The sequence below is a fragment of the Emys orbicularis genome, chromosome 3 (genome assembly GCF_028017835.1).
Source record: "Emys orbicularis isolate rEmyOrb1 chromosome 3, rEmyOrb1.hap1, whole genome shotgun sequence".
Lineage (NCBI taxonomy): Eukaryota > Metazoa > Chordata > Testudines > Emydidae > Emys > Emys orbicularis.
The window spans coordinates 44,697,288-44,718,537 of NC_088685.1; the positions used below are offsets into that span (position 1 = coordinate 44,697,288).

Genomic DNA, 21,250 nt, shown 5'->3' on the forward strand with positions numbered 1-21,250 from the left:
CCTACAAAACATTTTGGGCCAGATGTTGCCCACTCTTCAACTGGGTAACTCTTGTGCAAATCAATGGGAATTCTGCTCATAGAAAAAAATGTATGATACAGCAAGTTATCTTTTCATCGGAATCAAAAAAATGTATCTGCTCTATGGAATGTTTGAATTGACATTAGGAATATGATTATTATGGTGGCTTCTACTATGTAATCAATGTTTTATTCCTCCTATGAATATCAGTGGATGGAATGAAATGTCAATGCCAAAGCAATTGATATTTACAGAACAATTGTTAAAAACAGCAACACCAAAATGTAATCAGAGAACATTTGTTATTGTTAAATATATTAGTGGGATTAAAGTAAATGAGAAGAGATGTAATCATCAAGAAGCATAAAGACATATTTTAGATATTTTTAAATGAATAAGCCTCACTTCAGTTTAATGAAATTTTTCAAACAAGCACAGGGAGTAGCCTCTGCAAGCCTCTTGCTGAATACACTAGTAATACAAACAATGACCAATTGAAAAAAAGGCAGAGGTCTTCATGTATAAAAGCTCACTACTTCAGACATGCAGACTATGCAGACTAGCCCACAGCATAACAGGCAACTATTGAATTCTGCACCCCGGCCTGCAAGATCCAACTCCCGCTGATGTCAATAGGAGCTGAGTAGTCCTTCCAGCCAAACTTTTAAAGTTGGGTCTAAACATAGTAGATTGGAACTACATCTACTAGATGTTTACACAATAAGAATCAATTTTCAGAATAATCATCTTTGCTTATTAGGAGACCATTATTAAATAATGTTAAAGTATTTTTCTGAAGGGCTAATTCAATGTAATAACTTAGTGAAACCTACCTTCACAGTTCTGGCAAGTGACTCTCATTTTCATGATAATACACTATTTAATGTTAGCCTGAAGACTTCACCAGACAAGAAATGGTATACAGATGAATTAGCAGCAAAGAGTCCTGTGGCACCTTATAGACTAACAGACGTATTAGAGCATGATCTTTCGTGGGTGAATACCCACTTCTTCGGTATGCATCCGAAGAAGTGGGTATTCACCCACGAAAGATCATGCTCCAATACGTCTGTTAGGCTATAAGGTGTCACAGGACTCTTTGCTGCTTTTACAGATCCAGACTAACACGGCTACCCCTTTGATAGATGAATTAGGTATCACACAATGCAGACATTGCATTAATATGACAATGAAATACACGTATTTCAAATACTCTGGGTAGTATTATTCCCCATTAATATAGAGCCATCCCACTCAAATTGTCAATGGTGCAACATATGATACAAATTAAATGTTTTTTTTTTTTAAGCATTATACCCCACACATCACATACGGTTTTTGCTGCTTACACATTCGGCACAAAAAAACAAAACAAACAAACAAACAAACAAACAAACAAAAAAACACCCTATAAAGCTAAATATTTTGTTTCTTTCATGTCATTCTGAAGCAATGATAAAATAGGAATTAGATACATTCTCTAGGGCTTAGGAAATGTAATTGGGAGTTCTATGTAGTGATCAATTATATAATTTTTAGATGTGACATTTAGAAACCTGATACATAAAGGGATTTTCTAGAAATGGTACCTTTTGAATATCAAAGCAATGACAAAGTCAGGGTTTACTTTTATTCTCCAGTCACATTCCTTCCCAGGAGGATATGGCTGTGGGTAGTTAGGTGATAAAATAACACCCGCCGGACCTGTCAGGTTTCCTCCACATGCAGCTGTCAATACAAAAAGGAAAAAGAAAGCAGTTACATGTTAAACAAAAAATCACAGACAAACTGTTCAAATAAGAATTATTTGGCTTTTTTAAAAAAAAAAAAAAAAGTCAGAATAGTTTTTCCATTCCCAACAAATGATTTCTTTATAGTCCCAACAACAAACACATCCTATTTTACACATACTTTCCCCAACTTAGTTCAAAAACAAAGTTTTCCTATAATCTGAAAATGCAATAGAAATCTAAGTAATAAGGTCTTTGGGTTTGCTTAGTGATTTTATTCCAGCTGCACTAACAAAGTATTTAACATTCACCCAATAAACTTCACTGTCAGAAATGGAGGGCCCAATAGTAATTGACGCTTAATGATGCTATTTTCCTTTGGCCACAGAAGAAATATAAAAGACTTTGATCCAATTAATAAAGGTGTTAACCCAATTCACAGATCCAGGCACTTGGGCAAAAACAAAGAAAGAAAGAAAGAAAGAAAGAAAGAAAGAAAGAAAGAAAGAAAGAAAGAAAGAAAGAAAGAAAGAAAGAAAGAAAACCACACAGCTAACAAACCAAAATTCTGAAGTTAGGTGCCTAAATCAATATTGAAACACCTATGTAATAAGGGTGGTTTGCAGAGGTGCAGAGCTCCTACCATTGTGATTGAAGTAAGTATTACTAATCAACCAAGCTGTGTTTAAAAAAAAAAAAAAAAAAGGTTCCTTTTATAGGTAATTATTTTAGTAAATATTCACAAATCTTCAGTGTCTTCTGATGACTTAGCTTGAGGTAAAACATGTGACCATACTCAGGAAAGTTATAAAGTATAAATGCAGCATAAAACATTAAACAAACGTGAATAGTGGTTTGACAATGTACAGAACACTAATAAGTATAGCTATTAAATTTCAGCCATCCACAATATAGTGGAATAAGAACTATCTGAGAATATTAAAGGGTGTGTATCATGGCTTTATAGAACTCCGAGGATTCCAATACTGCTGTATATATGACAGTAAAGATTATTTTAAATAGAAAACCCCCTCAAGGTCATCCTGAGTAAAATGGAACATTAAGTATGTGCACATAATTTCACTACAATTTACTCTCTCAGCAGATTAATTAAAATTTAGATTTTTAAAACAGACTATAAAGAGATACAGATTGAAGTATGTTAATTGGACAAAGCACCGAGGTTTATTACGATTGAAATAATACCCTAGAACATTTAATCTTCATAATCCAGAAATCAATATGTTTTGTCCTATCTCTAAGCTCTTTAATTAGGGGTGAATCCAAATCTCTGGGAATTATTACTCGATGATTCATGGATTAAAAATTGTTTTATTGGCTGTAACCATCAGATGTTCAAACTTGTCCTTATGCAGTGCTGCACCACACAAATAGGTACTTTGAAAGACATTTTGCAGTGCATGTGCTGCTCCAAATCTGCTACCTGTATGGAGGTCGGAAATGGATGGGGACTCTGTCTTACATCCTTCCTATTACTTCTGAGAGAGCTAGTAATACTAGCCAGGAACAATACTTGCATTCAGGGAAGTAAAAGGACTGCAACTATGCTGTGTTCAGCCTCTGCAGAAGGGGCCCAAAGAAAAGAGGGAAGAAAGTCTTGTACACACTCCAACAGTCAACAGTGCAGGGACCAGACACAATCTGACCCTAAAGGATTATTAAATAAAGTGTCCAACCTATCTCAAAGCAATTTGGCGATCGTAAAGTCCCAGTCAAGAAGGAAAATTGTTAAACTTTGCAGCTGATGACCCAAGGGAGCTGTTCAAGCCATCTGGGTTGTGGCGCTCTCTAATGTTACATGGAGTATGCAGCATAAGAGTTAATTAGATGGCAAGAACCCTTCCTAGCAGCAAAACAGTGATGTCCCTATAACACACCTCAGTAAGACTTCCAGGCTCCAGCCTTTTCATGCACTAACCAGAGCCCCATGGAAGAGATATTCCATATATGTAGGGTGGAAGGTATCAAAAATCAAGAATAGTGAAAGGCAGGAAACTTTATTCCTTCCAGGCAGTTCCACAAATGGACATGCAAAAGAACTTTTATTTCCATTCTTTGGGCAGCAGTGGCAATCTGACCTTCCCTCTGTACGTACATATGTATCTATCTTAAAATTTTCTGAGAAGATAAAACTTAATGGAAACAAATTACTACATGGAGGGTCATACTCATGAGAGAATCCGTTTGTTGGTTTTATCCAAAATGAAGAGAAAAAAATCTTTGCTTTTTTACTATAAGTAAAATGTTTCTGGTATAGAGTTTGGTATTAAGGTGAGACCAGTTTCATATATGGCCCCTGATTCTCACCTGACTAGGGTTTAAAAACTACAAATTAATCACTAACACAAAGTGAAAGTTTTAACAAGTAAACAGTAATATAACAAATTTGATACTTTATACTTATTCAGTGCCTTTCACCTGAGAGTCTGAAATATCTATAGTATATAGATATAGATTATTATCTCTGTTTTACTGAGACAGGGAAACTGTAGTACAGAGAAATGACTTAGCCAAGGTCACATAGTAAACTAGTGGCAAAGTCATAAGTAGTACCCAGCTGCTTTGACTCCAAGTCCCCTGCATTAACCATCTGACCATGCTGTCTTGTTTCTTGAAGCTTATCACCTTCACCATAAACAAATTTTCAAAAATAGATTATGCTGGAAAAATCTGTTGTCAATAATAGCATTCATCTTGAGAATCAGACTGTTAATATTTACAAGTTTGAAAAGACTGAGTTTTCTAGAAAGCACTACTTTAACATCACCATGGTAGGGTCACTGGTTGGACAAGCTAAAAACTGAAATATGATCTGCATTAGCTTCAAGCCCAATACCTATGCATGTCGGAGGATCAGGTTGCCAAAAGAATCGGTTATTCAGCTGCACACAAGTAATTTTGGCCTGTCCTTGGAGCTGATACCCAGGGTCACACTGAAAGGTGGTGGTATCCCCAGGCTCTCTGCTGTCTCCATATCTGGTACCATTCTGTGGAGTCCCAGGATCATTACATGTTGATGCAACTGATGCTATAAGAAAACAATGAAATGAACATATTTAAGACATATGTACTACATTTTAATAAATACATAGTGCAACATTTTATAGACACATCCAATCAGAGACAATATTATTTGCTTATCTGTTTTCATAGGAAGGCAGTTTGTTTGTTTCTACAGGAATTTTCCCACTGAGATGCATCATACTTATGTTGGCTTCTGGCCAGTTTCCTCAGGTGAAAAACATGGCCTGATAGGGAATAAACTCAGGCTCTTCATTTTCTGTCCAGTTAATCCATCAAACAAGCTAACAATTCCCTTTTCTTCCTTTGATACTTCAGCTATCAATACGTATTTAAGTGATATGACAATTGGTATATGACAAATGTCAGAATGTAAATAACATCATTTTACTCTTTGAGTGCCTAACAGCATGGGAAGGGAACATGCATGGGAAGTCAAACAAAACAATCACCATGTGCAACCTTGGGGTTTGCATTACAGAGGTATGTAAAACTTTCTCAGAGGATACTCAAAGGAGATGTATCACATCTTCATGTGTTAGGGTCAAAATTTCAAGCGAAGTTTAATTTGTATTGAGATGGCATAATAGTCAGCATCAGATCTTCATGATGAGTAAATCCTCATGCTTATCTCCCATACAAATGATTATTATTACTATAATGACTAGGTGCCCCAGTCATGGACCAAAACAGTTCCTGCCTTTTACATGTTACTCATAAGAGCTAGGCAAAGGAGAGGTAACAGATATTAACACTTTGTCAAACTGAGGCATCACCTCTATTCTACAGACATTTGTTCTCTTCATCGCTATTAGGCTGGTGTTCTCTTGTTGCAAATTGTTTTGTCTTGTCTTGTGATGTTTTGGCCAATTATTTGGTCATGTTTTGGTTTTGTACAGATTTTTTTTTTTTTTAAATTTGCTTGGGACAGAAATTTGTTATATCAAATCTCACTTTATCACCTTCATGTCCTCTCTGTATTGTGCCGCTCGATACATTCCTGATCTATTGTTTTTATTGAGATGATTCCTACTTAATAATTATATAGGGCTTTTCTTTGTCCAAACACTTTAACCGGTCAGTACTACTTTGAGATTTATAACCATTGTTCACATTTTACACATGGGGAAACTACAGCAATGTGCATTACTGGTCATGATTACTTTGTATTGTGAACACCATTTTGGATATTATTGTTCTGAACATCTGTGCTGTAAAATGTAATTGTGCAAAGGTTTGTAGACATTAAATTTTAAAAAGTTTGTCAATATGGCTGTGAACTTCCCTCACTCAGAGCCCAATCCCTTGCATATGTAACTCTACGGACTAATAGAAAGTTTGGCTCAGAAGGGAAGTAGGATCACACCCAACTTCTTTATGGTTTTTTTTTTTTTTTGCTACCTTTCACAATTTCCCTTAATTATTTTTGGTATACCTGTCACTACCAATGTGTCATACTTTAGCACAGTACTCCTCTAAATGCAGCTTCCTGCATTTGTTGGGCAAGATTCTCCTCCTGCTGCAATTTATTGAGTGCAATTAGTTGCCATATCCATAGCTTTTTTCTGTACCCATAGCCCAAGGGCGGGAAAACTTTTTGGCCTGAGGGCCGCATCGGGATTCGTAAATTGTATGGAGGGCCGGTTAGGGGAGGGGGTCGTGGCCCGGCCCCCACCTCCTATCTGCCCCCCCCCAGGACTCCTGCCCCATCCAACCCCCCCCCCATTCCCTGACAGCCCCTCTGGGACCCCTGCCCCATCCACCCACCCCTGCTCCCTGTCCCCTGACTGCCCCTGGACCCCTGTCACCCTATCCAACCTCTCCTCTCATTCCTGATGGCCTCCCCGGGACCCCCGCCCCATTCAACCACCCCTTCTCCCTGCCCACTGACTGCCCCTGGAACCTCTGCCCCTGATTGCCCCCTGCTGCCCCATCCAACCCCCCCTCCTAGATACTATCAACTTAGGCTTAAATAGAGACTGGGAATGGCTGAGCCATTACACACATTGAATCTATTTCTCCATGTTAAGTATCCTCACGCCTTCTTGTCAAACTGTCTTAAATAGGCTATCTTGATTATCACTACAAAAGTTTTTTTTCTCCTGCTGACAATAGCTCATCTTAATTAATTAGCCTCTTAGAGTTGGTAGGACAACTCCCACCTTCTATGTTCTCTGTAAATATATATATCTCCTCATTATATCTTCCATTCTATGCATCTGATGAAGTGGGCTGTAGCCCACGAAAGCTTATGCTCAAATAAATGTGTTAGTCTCTAAGGTGCCACAAGTACTCGTGTTCTTATTAACACTGTAGGTATCTCTTTATCCTTAAATAAGAGAGTACAAGGAAACAGCAGAATTCATATAGAACAGTGCATATTTCATTTTTGGTACTCTTCCAGAAAAAACAACATAGGAGGAACACATGTCCAGATTCTGTAACTCTTACTCATGTTGAGAACTATCTCACTCTATGAGTAGTCCCGAAAAAAGTCCATGGGAATTGTCTAGCTGAAGCTAGATACATTCATACTAGATATAAAGCACACTTTTTAAACAATGAGGGTAATTAACTATTGGAATAACTTACCTAGGATGGATTCTCCATCTCTTGGAGATGTCTTTAAATCAAGACATCCTTCTAAAACATATGTTATGACTCTTACAGAATGTATGGGCTCAATGAGGAATTACTGTGTGAGATTCTGTGGGCCTGTGTTATGCAGGATATCGGAGTAGATGATCAGAATGGTCCTTTCTTCCCTTAAGATCTATGAATACTCACAGAGTAAACTGCTCTTCAGTGTGAGTATGGATGGCAGAATTGGGCTCTAACCTGCAGTGCCCACACTCACACTGAGCAAGTACCTTACTAAATGTAATTAAATGCAGCACTGCCCTTTAAAAAATTAACTTATTCAGTTAAAATGACAGTGACTCCCATCTTTTTTTACATAGACTATGCCTATTAATTTTCTTCCACACTAAAGACAAGGAAGTTACTTACCTGTAATTGGAGGTTCTTGGAGATGTGGGGTCCCTATCTGTATTCCACTGAGGGTTTATGCATCCACACTATGCATCCAGAGCTGGAGAATTTGAGAGTAGCAGTGTCCGTTGGTCTGTGCATGTGCCCTTGATTTGCCTCATGCTTTCATTTGAGGTGATAAAGGTTGGGGCAGACCGACCACATCTCCAGTTCCTTCTCCATTGCAAATCGAACAGATACACAGCAGAGGGGAAGAAGGGCATGAAGTGGAATACCGATAGGAACCACCCATCTCAAAGAACTGCCAGTTGCAGGTAAGTAACCTCCTCTTCTTCTTCAAGTAATGGTCCCTATTGTATTCCATTGAGGGTGATTAACAAGCAGTACCTAATTCGGAGGAAGGTGCGAGGAAGAGGATGAAATGGTTGAACGGATGGCAGCCATGCCATATGATGCATCCATCACAGAGTCCTGCACCAAGGTGTAGTGCACAGCAAAGGTATGCACCAAACTCCACGTGGCCACCCTACATATGTCTGGAAGTGACACACCATGGATGGTGGCCGTAGTCAATGCCTGGGCTCTTGTGGAATGGACTCTCCGTCCAGGGCAGAGGCAGTCCTGAAAACTGATAACATAGTGTAATACACCCCAAAATCCACTTGGAAATCATCTGTATGGAGACTGCCTGCCCCTTAATCCTCTCAGTGATAAGAAGTCTACAGGACTTCCTAATCGCTCTTGACCTCTGTCAGTAAAAGGTCAAGGTCTGCTGAGGTGCGAGGCTTTGGAAAGAAATCAGGTAAGTGTATGGGATGAAACCAAGATACAACCTTTGGTAGAAACTTGGGTGTAGGCACAAGGAGACTTTGTCCTGAAATGTGGTGAAAGGAGAATCCGCCATCATGGCCTGAAGTTCATCTACCCTTCTCACTGAAGTAATAGCCACTAGAAAGGCAACTTTCATGGAAATGAGGTGCATAGAGGCTACAAGGGCAGTTTCATTAACGCTGATAGAATGAGGTTGAGGTGCCACTGAGGGGTGATAGGTTGTATGGATGGGAAAGTCCTGAGGAGACCTTTCCAAAACCTAGTTAGTCAACAGATGTATAAATACAGAGTGTCCTTCCATGGAAAGAGGGTGATGAGAGGAACTAGTTCTTAGACTTGGTAAATCTTGAGTGTTGATGCCGTTTAGGTTTAAAAATAAAAGTAAATTTGCTATTAGGAGGCCAAGCTTATTTAAAGTGACACAACATTTTGGTACTGTGTCTACTATTGTGGGTCCTCTCTTTCATGCTTTTACTGTCTAACTCAATTCATGTCTGTCACTTTCCCACAGCTTTTTTTTAATGGCTCACAAAAAGTTTTAAAACAAAGAAATATACCAAGTCCTCTTGTAAATCTCCCATGTTTCATTGTTCTAGTCACTTCAGTCCTTTGCCTACCTCACAGAGGGTTTATTTAATTATTTATTTCAAACTGGCTTCTTTTGTGCCAGTATAAGCATACAACTTTCACATTTCATTAACATGATGTTCAGCTAATTTCAGCTGGCATGAGCCCAGGCTTCCTGACCTTCACGGTATGTGGATAGGAAGGGGAAGGGATGATTTTCAGTACTGGTGGAAACATTCCCTGCTGCAATTACAATTCTTTATCCGAGTGATGGTATTGAACATCGGACCAACTTATTCTTTTATTATTTTTAATACTATTATGGTAGCACTTAGGGAGCCCAACTGAGATTGGGGTCCCATTGAGCTAGGTGCTATACACACATAGAACAAGCCACAATATCTGCTATGAAGAGTTTACGTCTGCTCACTGAATGTCCCCTGTTGACTGACGTATGCAGCAACAATTGTAGTTTCAGAAAAGACAACATAAGTATTGTGATGGTACTTTACAGGGGAGAGAGTGCAGGGGGGGAAAGTAGTAGACCCAGACAGAAATATATGTCAGACATACTCTGATGCTGCAACAAATATCCAGCAAATATGGTATATACCTGCATGTCTGCAGACAGATGAGTAGATTAGACAGTTTAACCTGACATCCCCATGTATTGATTGTGGTCTCTCTATCACTGCTGTGTATATAAATGAGGTTTAATGTGTGTCTTTGTACTATATATTATTTTCTGGTCATTTTTCCATCCCTGAAACTCGCACATCTTTCTTGCACAGGGCCCACACCTTGAGGTGGGTTCTATTTCTCAATGAAGTAGCAAAAAAATAGCACAATTTCTTTTTTGTTTGTTTGTTTTTTATTTTCACATTGTGATTTATGAGTATCAATTCAAGTAACAACTGTCACTGCTAATGAGAGTTTTGCACATAACTCCCCAAGCACTACATTGAAAATTTACCTGACAGCTAGGCCACATTAGTGTGGTTTATTGAGTATGTACTTGGCCACCAGGGAGAGAAAACAGATTTATGGTCGGGATCCCATTGAAGTATTTTCCCATTTCATAGACAAGTAACATCTCTAAAACTGTGAATGACTGTAAAGTATGTTTGCTAAGGAACAGTAAATTCAGAAATTTGCTGAAAATTGTGTAAACACACACACAGATATATTATATCATTAGTTATTGTCCTCTTCCAAAAAAACCCAACCCTTTGAATACTTCATTCCCTCCTTAAAGTGTTCTGTGCAATGTAATATCTGAAGTAGCAAAGTTTGCTCATCTATTTTTGACATCAAATATACACCAGTTACTAAAGATTTGATGTCTTAAATAATTCACTGCATTTACCAAGTACAAATTCAAAATTTAAAAAGCCACCATTGACAAACATTTAACAAGCATCAAAATACTATTTGCATTTTTGTCCTATGAATGCATTATCTGTATTTGAGACTGGTAACCATTTTATTATCCACAAATATACTTGATCCTAATTAAACAAAACACTAGCTTTAAGCATTGATGTGCCATCCAGTAAAATGAGCATTTAGACAAGCTGTCAAGTTTTCAACCTGTCTCATTTGTAAGCTGTTAACTGCTCAGGATTCCCAAGGGTCTCTCTCTCTCTCTCTCTCCAGCTGGAGGGAAGTCACAAGTCTACTAGTACTTTATCTGGTTTTGTGCAGATGTCTCAAGAACTGTAATATTTGTGCTGGTGTACATATTTCATACGTCTGTAGTTAATGCAGACTTTAAAAGTTACTCATTCCCCTGTCACTCATTCCATCTCATAACTGGCACTTTTTTATACACATCAATACACTGATATGGAACAATATAATTAATGTTTGCCTCATATATTCATGCAGTGAGCACTGCTATGATAGGGCTCATTCACATCCTGCAAAATAATCACACTGGGTAAAATTTCCAAAAGGGTCTAAGTGACTTCAGAGCCTAAGACCCATTTTCATAAGTGACATAGGACCTCATGGAAAGTCAATGGGAAATGTAGACTCCTTTTGAAAATATTAACCAGGGTATTTACATATATCTGTGACATATTAGAGTTGAGTCTAATTTGTCTTTTAAAGGACATGTTTTTTATGAGTTTGTTTAGGCCACACACTATCATTATGTCTTTAAGGATAAAATCATCATCTTCACCAACTATGTCTGCGAAATACAGTCATGTCAGCAATACCCATTGTCAAAAACACTTTCTTCTCTCTACTTTGAAGATTTCTAAAAAATATTCAAAGCTTCCAATTTCCACTAAAAATACTACAGGCTGTCCAGCAACTTAGGTCTGTAAGTTACAGACACCGCAGCAAAAGTCCCGTCTGTTTTGTTTTAAAATGGTTTGAGAAGCATTTTGGTGCATCACAGCCAAGAACAAAGCACAAAAAAATTGCAATAGTTCCAGTAAAGTTATTTAAAAACTCACAAAACACTAAACACACCAGAGAAAAGCAGTCTAGCTCCATTATGAGAAATGTAAACGCAGTAGACTGACAATCATGCAAAAGTACCAATTAGCTTGCAGTGTTTCTAGTGGAGCTTGGAACCTCTGAACCATTTTAAGAAAAGTTCATTGAATGGATTAAGATTGTCAGGGGTCAGGAGAATCTTACTGTCATGTGAAGAAGTCATATATGTGCATCAAGATCATCCTGCAGGGAGTTGACTCACCCTGGATGTTTATCACCTCATTTCTAGTTCCACAAATATGTTTGCGTTCTTCCACTGTGGAAATTTCAGCAAGTGGTAGAGGAAAAGGTGGTGGAGTGTGCCCTTTTGGATGATTAGGGAGAAATCTGCATTGAGAAGAGGTTGGAGACCTTCACCTCCTAGAATAGAATCTATAATCCCCAGAAATAGACTGGGTTCGCTGCCATAATGCTGACATCATCATAGGAGGATAGAAGTGTTCACTTCTGGGGGGTCTGGAGTGTCTGCAGTTGCAGTTTCTATGGGAACTAGCAGGAGACAGATAGTGGAGCTTCTAAATACATGGATTGTCTCAGGACCTGTTTGAAGGGCCTCCAAATCCATCCTTTATGGTGCTGGGGCCAATGCAGACTGCTCTCAGAAGCGACCTCCTACACAAATTCTGCCAAAGTAGAATAGGCACTGGGGCTGGGTGCCAGAGGAATGGCAATGTGGAATTGATAACACTACCATGGGGGTCACAACAAGAGTCTTCAGCTCAGCACTGGCATAGGGGATTCAGGGGTAACAGCCGGAGCCAAAGCCTCTGGTGCTGGAGGAATGGACTCCCTTGACTCATGGCCCTGGAATAGCATTTTTTTTCCTTTCAACCCTAGAACATTTATCACTTGTTGAAGGGGGGAGCCCTATGCAGTTGCACTTTTTATCAGTAGTAGTAAAGTCCGTCCCCCCCCTCAGTACTGTGAAGTCAGTCATTCAGTCATCAGGATTTTTTTTTCTCTGACTGAATTTGTTGAGCTGAGAGTTTTGAGCAATTTTGTCATGGATCAAATTTTTGCAGTCACATTATAAATCCTGGAAATGAAGGCTTTATAATGAAAATGCTGGCACAACCTAAACTATAGGCAGTGCAAATAGTCAAAATAAATCTGCACCAATAGGAAAATATTTTTCAAGAAGGCACCACACTAGCAGTCCAGCAAAGCTATACCACAGTCACCATAGGCATTTCCCTAGCCAGTCATGTATGCAGCAAGAATGCAAAGAGCCAGAGACGGATGCCATTACTGAAACAGACTTTGCCAGACTATGTCTCGTGGTGCTTGAAACTGACAAGTGTGTTCAATGTGCAGCCAGTGATGCTTAAGCTCTTGCTAAAGGAAAAAGGCATCAACAAAAGTGTCAAAAGCAATGGTAGTGACTCCCGAGTCATTATTCCAATTTAATTAATGTGTTAATTTGCTTGTTTGTTTCTCTCTCTCTTTTTTTTTTACTATAATTGGTGAGTCATGTTGTAAAGAAAGTTGTGGGCAAGAAATGCTTAATATTTGTTTGTTTATTGTTGCATTTTCTCCAAGACCTAAATGTGTTATATAAATAATTTTTAAAAGTGTCTTTTCTTCACATGTAAAAAACCACAACAATTACAGGCCAAACTGAGCACAAAAATCATTTCATCCCCTTGGTTGGAGAGGGGTGTCTCCTTGGGTCACTCTTAGGAGATCAGCAAAGAGAACCAGGATCTGTTTAGAAAATGGCTAATTATCTGTTGAATTACTTCAGGATACTTATTTAGATAAGCACCCAAACTTAAAGGCATATTCCCAATTCAGAACCTTTTAGGTTCTCCTAACAATAGTTTTATATGTATGCCTACAACCTAACTTTGACCATTTTTCCTAATCAAGACAAACCTGTAGTTTGTGATGTGCCACAGTGTTCAATCAATCAATGATCCAGAACTAGTTTTCCAAAATGGTAAGACTTAAAGGAGAATGCCACTCCTGTGTCCAATTCCAATTGTACTGACATCCCATTCAGCTGTAACAGAATCTAATTATGTGTCAGGAAATTCCTTATGGGTCATGGTGAGGTCTTAGGATCTATTCCTAATTGCTCTATCCTGGAACAAAATGTGAACCAGTCCTGTTTTGGTTGGTCATACTCCCAGAGTGTCTGGAATATGTTTGAATGAGGTGGGAGTTTCCATACAAGAAAAGTGTCACACAATCTCCCAATCAGCAGTTTTTTCATTCCTTCTTTCATCTCAGGTAAAACTGTATATGCAAGTGTGCATATGTCACATAAGATACCCTGAAGCCTACAGGTAGGTGCACTGGGTGGGAACTTAGTGATAAACTCTTCTAATGATTGGTTTTAATATTTCTATATTTTTCTCAATCTTATTATTGATCAAGATCTCATATCTCTACCCTAGGAGGCAGTCAAGTACCATACACAATTTTTTTTAAAAAAAGTAACAGATTTAAAAAATCTGTACAAAATCACTTGAGGCAGAAGAATAGAATAGAATTTAGGGGCCAGATTCTGTGCTTTCATTGTACTGGTCATGGAGCCTGAACTATAGCTTTTAGCCCTAGAGCAACTCTTCCCGGATTAAGATTGAGGCACATTGGCAGGGCAGTGAGGGGGAACCTTGCACTGCAGTCATGAACACAGGAGTTTTTCTTCAGAGGATGACAATTCAACATGAGCACTAAATCCACACATTTTTTAAAGATGAAGTTTATGGTTATATGCAAATTATTCACAAACAAGTAAATCTGATAATAAATAATTTAATTTAAATATAACATATGGAGCCACATGAAAATTGGTAGTTACTGATCTCATGTACTGCGCCAGATATCAGAAATTCTACAAGCAGGTCAATACATCTATGCCCATCATTACCAGAAAATGAACATGTCAGCAATTACCACCTGAATCTTTCCTAATAGAGACTAAATACCTCAGGGTCTTCCACATACACCAATTCAAAGGCCACATCTTCCTCAGCCATCTTATTTAGTGTGCAGCTTCCTCCAATATGAGAAAGAGGGAATTATAAACAAGCAAAATACTCTGCTTATTCTAATTTGCTAGAATGGCCCCAAGTCCTCACCAGTATAGTTTTGTTATCTTGGAAAAAGCTACACTGCTGATCCAGATTTAGATAGAGAGAGGAACATGCTTTATATAGTTATACAATGAGGAAGCTTATGGATGACCAAAAAGAATGATTCTAAACCCACAGAGAAGGCATACAAGAAAGTCACAGATGGGTCTGACTATACCTGAAACCACCTGGAAATAGATTGTTTAATACAAAATTTATGGGAGTAAGCCCTGTATTCAATATAATGATCATATCAATGATCAGTACGATCGTAAAGATCAACCTTTACTAAAGGTCATAGAAAATATGAACGTATGGTTCATTTTAAGACAACAGCACAGGTCTTATAAATAGTAACAAATGAGAATCCAGTGTAAAGGGGGGGGGGGAAAGAGTTAGAAAGTTAAATTAGGAATGTTAAAAACAGTGTTAAAATGAAACCACCAAAGATAGTAAGCATGCAAGAATGATAATCTGACTTGTTAAAAATACATTGTAAATGTTTATGGCTAACATTTATCTCTTTTGTTGATTTTTCTAAATGTTGAGATAATAAGCATTGCTTAGAAAAGAGAGTATTCAGTAAAGTGGAATGCAGAATGCAGATGTCAGTAAAATCAAAAGAGTGCTTATGCCCTACTGAAAATCAACTAATATGAGACCAAGATGTCCTCAAGTTATGGAGTGGCTAAAGAAGAACAGCTATTTAGTGGGGGGGGAAGTGTTTTCCCCCTCCCAATATTCTGTGTCTTGCTAGGAAAGGGTTAATTGACAGTGTGGTTTGTAATTGCTAGTTTAAATGTTTTAAACCCCAGAGTAAAGGCCAGTTTTGTACACTGAACTCCATTTTCTGTCCTTTTATGCATGATTAAATGGCAATTAAGTTTTAATGAAAAGTGTTAGGCTGATTACAATTAACATAATCGCAACAGTCAGTTCATGTCCTCATGTTCTACATGCTGTGCTGACCTGGCAAGACAATGGACCTTTAATGGAGCCAAATGTCTTGCAAGCTTCAGCTATTTACAGCATTTATACCTACATATATAACGAAAGATAAAACACACACAGGTGTCACATTGTATAAATCACTGACAACCATAAATATATGCATTATTTGAAAATCCTTGGGATATGAAAAAAACTCATCTCCCAAGCACCTGTAATAAACCATTCATTTCTTCCACGATTACCAGAAAATTGAAAGCAACTCAGCACTCATTTATAGATTCAGTTTGAGAGGAAACAATATAAAGCTCAATCCACCAAGGTGCTGCAAAGTCTCATCCAGATCCAGCAGAGCATTTGAGCACATGCTAAACTTTGAAGTCAAGGAAGCTACTCACATACTTAAAGTTTAGCATGTGCTCAAACGGTCTGAGGGATCAGGGCCACACTGCTCAGTACATTGCAGGACTGATTCCAAATAAACTGAACTCTTTTGGGAGTAGGTGGGCAGTGATATTTCATATGCACACACACACACACACACACAACTTTGCAATTGACAAGGATCGTAAACCAAAAGTATCAGTCATTTTTCCTTAACTTTAGCGGAGACTTCCAGTTCACCACCACTAACTTCAATTAATTCCAGTGAGACATACACTGCAATTGCCAGCATGATCACCAAACGGATCCAAAGGAAAATTACACCAAGCTGCAGAAATCAGTTCTTGAATCCTAAAGCTTTAACTTGTCTCCTTTTCACCACGGTAACTGCTGAAGGTCAAATACTTTATACTAGTACTTTTCTAGAAAAGGTGAACAGCTTAAATACTTTCTTCCTTCACAATATTTATTGCTAAATCTGTATCTATACATCTCACGCTCACTTCCACTTTATTATAGTATAGTACAAAGTGTTTTTATCTGTTCTAATATCTTAAAACAACTTTATTAAAATATATGTAAATTTAACATTTTCAACTGGTAGGAATAGCAGCACATTTTCTATAATTAACCATACAGGAAAGAAACACTCATCCAGCCCCTGCCATATCTTATCTATCCATATAAATCTATGACAAACTGATCAGTTACAGGAAATTCATCTCAACCCTTTACCCACTTCATCTATATTGTACCTAGGTATTTCAGGGCTTAACAAACAGACAGTTCCTTAGGGGCTCTCACAACAAATTTTTTGGTGGCCTCAGAGTGTGGCCACCAACTCTTGCTGGTGGTTGCTGTGACAATATTTCCTAAAATACTTAATTAACTTTGGGAAAAACAAATAAATATGCACATATACATGTCCAAATCATTGTAATTTATTTATGTAGGGTTTTTTGCAGACTCAATAATAGAAAATAATGTACAGATGTCCCTATTCTTTACTGGACCTAAACAGAAGAGAAACACAAATAAGATACTCTGCATCTTTTCCTTTTTTTTTGTTTTTTATTTGTAGACTTGCTAGCTAGTAAGTCTGCTACTGTGAAAAGTGATATTTGTATATTTGATATCATCACTTTTCACAGCAGATTTACTCATCCCTGGCAAGCTGGGGAACAAATTAAACCCTGGATGGGGAGGTAGGTAAGGAGGCAGGAGGACCGGGGCGATGGGGGACTATATGGGGGGGTTGAGGAGGCAGCTGGGGTTAGGGTGATGGGGGGGGTGAGTCCGGGGCTGGAGCCTGCTGCATGGCTGGGGGATGGAGGAGGCAGCAGGGGCCAGGGGCAACATGAGGAGGGGGGAGCCTGGGGCCACAGTCCAAAACCCTGTGGCTGGGGAACAGAGCCTGCTACAACATGGCCAGAGCCTGCTGCCCACCACCCCTGGGCTGAAGCCCAAAGCCCAAGCCCCATCAACCCCAGGAAGGTGGGGAACTCACACAGGTCACCTGCTCCTACAGTGTTTGTGGTTCCAGAAGGAAGCAGGGACCAACCCCTGCTGGCGACCCTGGGGTAGGGGCCACTGCTTCCCTCCCTCCTCCCCCATCACTACCCAGGAGGCTGTGACCACAAGAAAAGGCCCTGGAGGCTGCATGTGGCCACATTTGAGAAACGCTGCCTTAGGGCATGTCTACATGAGACTGAGGAAAGTTAAACCAAATTAACGGAAGGTGTGAATTTAAAGTGCATTAGTTAAAATGCATTAAACCCCTGTTCACTTTAGCTTAACTGAAGTAAAGTTAAGCTAAGGGGAACTCAGGTCACTTTACTTCTGATCAAGAGTGTCTATACAGGGACATTACATGCTTTAACTAATGCAGTTTAAATTTACACCTTCAGTTAATTAAGCTTAATTTTCCTGAGTGTCCCATGTAGACATGCCCTTAAATAAATGGCAGCCATACTGTGTACAGACATAATGGTTGGACTGCATAAAGACAGTAAGTTTTTCCCCCTTTGATGTACCTGAATCATTGGCATTTATGAGAGTTACGTGATATCACAGGAAAACTCTATTCATTCAATGTTCTAATACTGAGACCATCAATCTTGTATCTAGAGTTGCAGTTACTTCAGAGCTGAAGACATAATTCCAAAATTATTTATGCCAAATGGTTTAAAATCAAACATTTTACAGTATTTTTGTGTAGGTTTCTTTTACATTTTCACTGTTAAAATGAAATACATTTAGCTTAAAATACATGTAAATAAAAAAAGCACCTGAAACAAAAGTGTATGTGAGTGCCAGTTCATTTTTTCAGAAATAAAATTAGTTATTAGATAAAATAGGTCCAATATTTGAGGCTGCCATGGAAAATACATAGTGAGAGATTTAAAATAAAGACAAAAGGAACTTAGCCTATAGATCCTAAAACCTCACCATGACCTATACGTGTATTTTGTGTAAATAAAAAAAAATGATTCTCTTTGGGAAAGACTAACAAGCCTACTAGAAGAAAAAAAAAAAAAATGTGTATTTGTGTATACAAGAATGATCACACCTGATTGTATTTGAGATAATAGAGGATTCACATACTTGAGAATTGGATGGAAAAGCCTGACTTGCTGATGAAGAAGTCACTGTCAAACTGTAACGTCAGTGAGTTGAAGGTGCTATGTATATCCTCAGGAAGGGCTGAACCACTCCATTCTTTCAGAAGAATACTGCTTTCAAGAGGACCATCCCACACCTTCAGGATGTCATGGGCGACCTCAGTGTCAAAAACAATAAAATGCAGACTGCAAAGGAAGAGTAACATGCACTGTACATTACAACATTGGCATTAAGTCTATGTAACCTACCTTTATCAGGTTTTTAAGAGATCAGAACCACATAAACCAACATTTCTACTGCACATATAAATAAAACTAAGGACACTAGCTGAATTAGTTAGGTGTTACATTAAATTATGTCCAACTGCAGCAAATACTAGGAGGTAACATGCATATCACAAGACACCTGATCAATACTGTATTTGGATTCCCAGGTGGGAAAACCCTATCTGCCATATATATATTTATTTGAGGAAATATTTTACACAGTAATGTAAAAAGAAACCCAAAGCTGAGCCTGCATAATATTTATTTGAATATTTTGTTAAATGTATTAGAATGGATACAGATATCTTAAAAGTGTTTAATTTATAATCATTTTATTTTTATTTCTGTTTACATTAAGATAGATTATGCTCACACTGGCAAGCACATACTCATGTGCATAGATTTTAACTGCTCACCAATAAGGGCAAGAGGTTCAAAATCTATCCCACAAATTGCTAGCAATTTCCTTCCAGGAGATGCTCACCTCAGATGCAGCATCTGTTTTTTGTGAAGTCCTGTTCCCCCTCTACCTCCCATCCCCTTTTTTCAGCTGGCTTAATGGGGTGGGAGGTAAACAAGTCACTCACTGAATCACTTCACATGCTTTCTGTTCACTTCTTGGTACAATTCAAGGTCTTAACTTTAATCTATTTAGCGTAAGCCTCTTGAGGTATGATTTTGGCTTCATACCTGTCTGTAGAATGTCTAGCAATCTTTGATATATTCAGATTAAGAATAATAATAACCTATAAAAAGTTACATGTTTTCAGTCCTGCATGCATAAGCATACTGAAGTTAATGGGAGTTGTTCTATTGATTTCAATTGGCTTTGGACCAGGCCCTAAGAGGCTTTTCTGTTCTTGTGATGGAACAACAGCTGAGGAAAATGGCCTGACCACTCAAACTAACAGGATCCAGGCTTGAATGTCTCAGGATGGTAGACAGGGCATTCTCAAAGTGAATTCCACCACTCTGAAAATGGTTTAGTCTACTAGTTCAAGAGACACCAAACTGGTTAAACTTTAGAGCACAGTGCCAGTCTCTCTCTCTCTCTCTCTCTCTCTCTCTCTTTTTTCTCCCTCCCAGAGATTTTTATTTTTTGCTTTTGCTTCTTGAAAAAGAAGCAGCAAATATTCCAAATCTTTATTAATTTCTGCATCTGTCCCCTGAAAATATTTGAATGTTTGCACTTTATAAGCCAACTAAAGAAAAACAACTTTATGCCACATATTGAAATTTAGCACTGCTTTCTCTAGGAATAGTTTCACAAAACGATGAACTCCCTGAAAAATGCTCCTTTTCTACACTCCTGCATCATGTCTTTTTTGCTAATATTATCCTTAGATTCAGAGTTTAAGGCTTGAAGGAATCATTACCTCATATAGTCTTACCTCCTGTACATCACAAGTCATTAAATTTCACACAATTACTCTTGTATTGAGTCCAATGACTTGTGCTTGGCTAAAACAAATACTAGTTTTTATTGTTAAATTCATTCTAATTGTACACAATTGGAGATTTGCAAAGAGGCTATTAAAGGCTTTTAAACTTTTTTCTCCCTCTTAAAGAGGAAGTGCTATTTTTAGGAAATCTTATAGTACATATTTCATCAGCATGACATTGGGTTTCAATCCATAAAAGAATTATGCACATGCTTTTTCACAGATTCATAGATTCCAAGGCCAGCAGGGACCATTGCAATTATCTAGTCTGACCTCCTGTATAGGCCTTAGAACTTTCCCACAGTAGTTCCTAGAGCAATTGCCAGTAATGGAGAATCCACCATGACCCTTAAATTGTTCCAATGGGTAATTACCCTCATTGTTAAAAAAAAAATGTATGCTTTATTTCCAGTTTGAATTTGTCTAGCTTCAACTTCGGGCCACTGGACCAGGCTATATCTTTCTCTGTCAGATAGAAGAACCCATTATTAAATATTTGCTCCCTACGTAGGTACTAATACACTGTAATCAAGACACCCCTTAATGATGTTGTTGTTGTTGTTGTTGTTAAACTAAAGAGATTGAGTGCTGAGTCTGTCAGTATAAGGCATGTTTTCTAAACCTTTAGTCATTCTTGTGGCTCTTCTCTGAGCTCTGTCCAATATGTAAATATCCTTCTCAAATTGTGGACACCAGAATTGGACACAGTATTTCAGCTGTGCTCACACTAGTCCAAGTGCTTAACTTTATGAACACGAGTATAGTTAAGAATATGCATAATGGTTTGCAGGAACTATGCCCCTCCCCCCCCCGAAATT

General features: G+C 38.2%; 1 protein-coding gene across 1 annotated transcript in view; it reads right to left on the minus strand.

The window, feature by feature from the left end:
• Window positions 1-21,250, minus strand: part of CSMD1 (CUB and Sushi multiple domains 1) — a 1,638,713-nt gene that overhangs the window by 348,556 nt on the left and 1,268,907 nt on the right. The window contains exons 26-28 of the mRNA XM_065401391.1: window positions 18,707-18,909; window positions 4,609-4,800; window positions 1,611-1,749 (exon numbers count right to left, since the gene is read on the minus strand). Of these exons, the coding sequence (XP_065257463.1) occupies window positions 1,611-1,749; window positions 4,609-4,800; window positions 18,707-18,909 (534 nt within the window). The remainder of the gene's footprint in view (window positions 1-1,610; window positions 1,750-4,608; window positions 4,801-18,706; window positions 18,910-21,250) is intronic.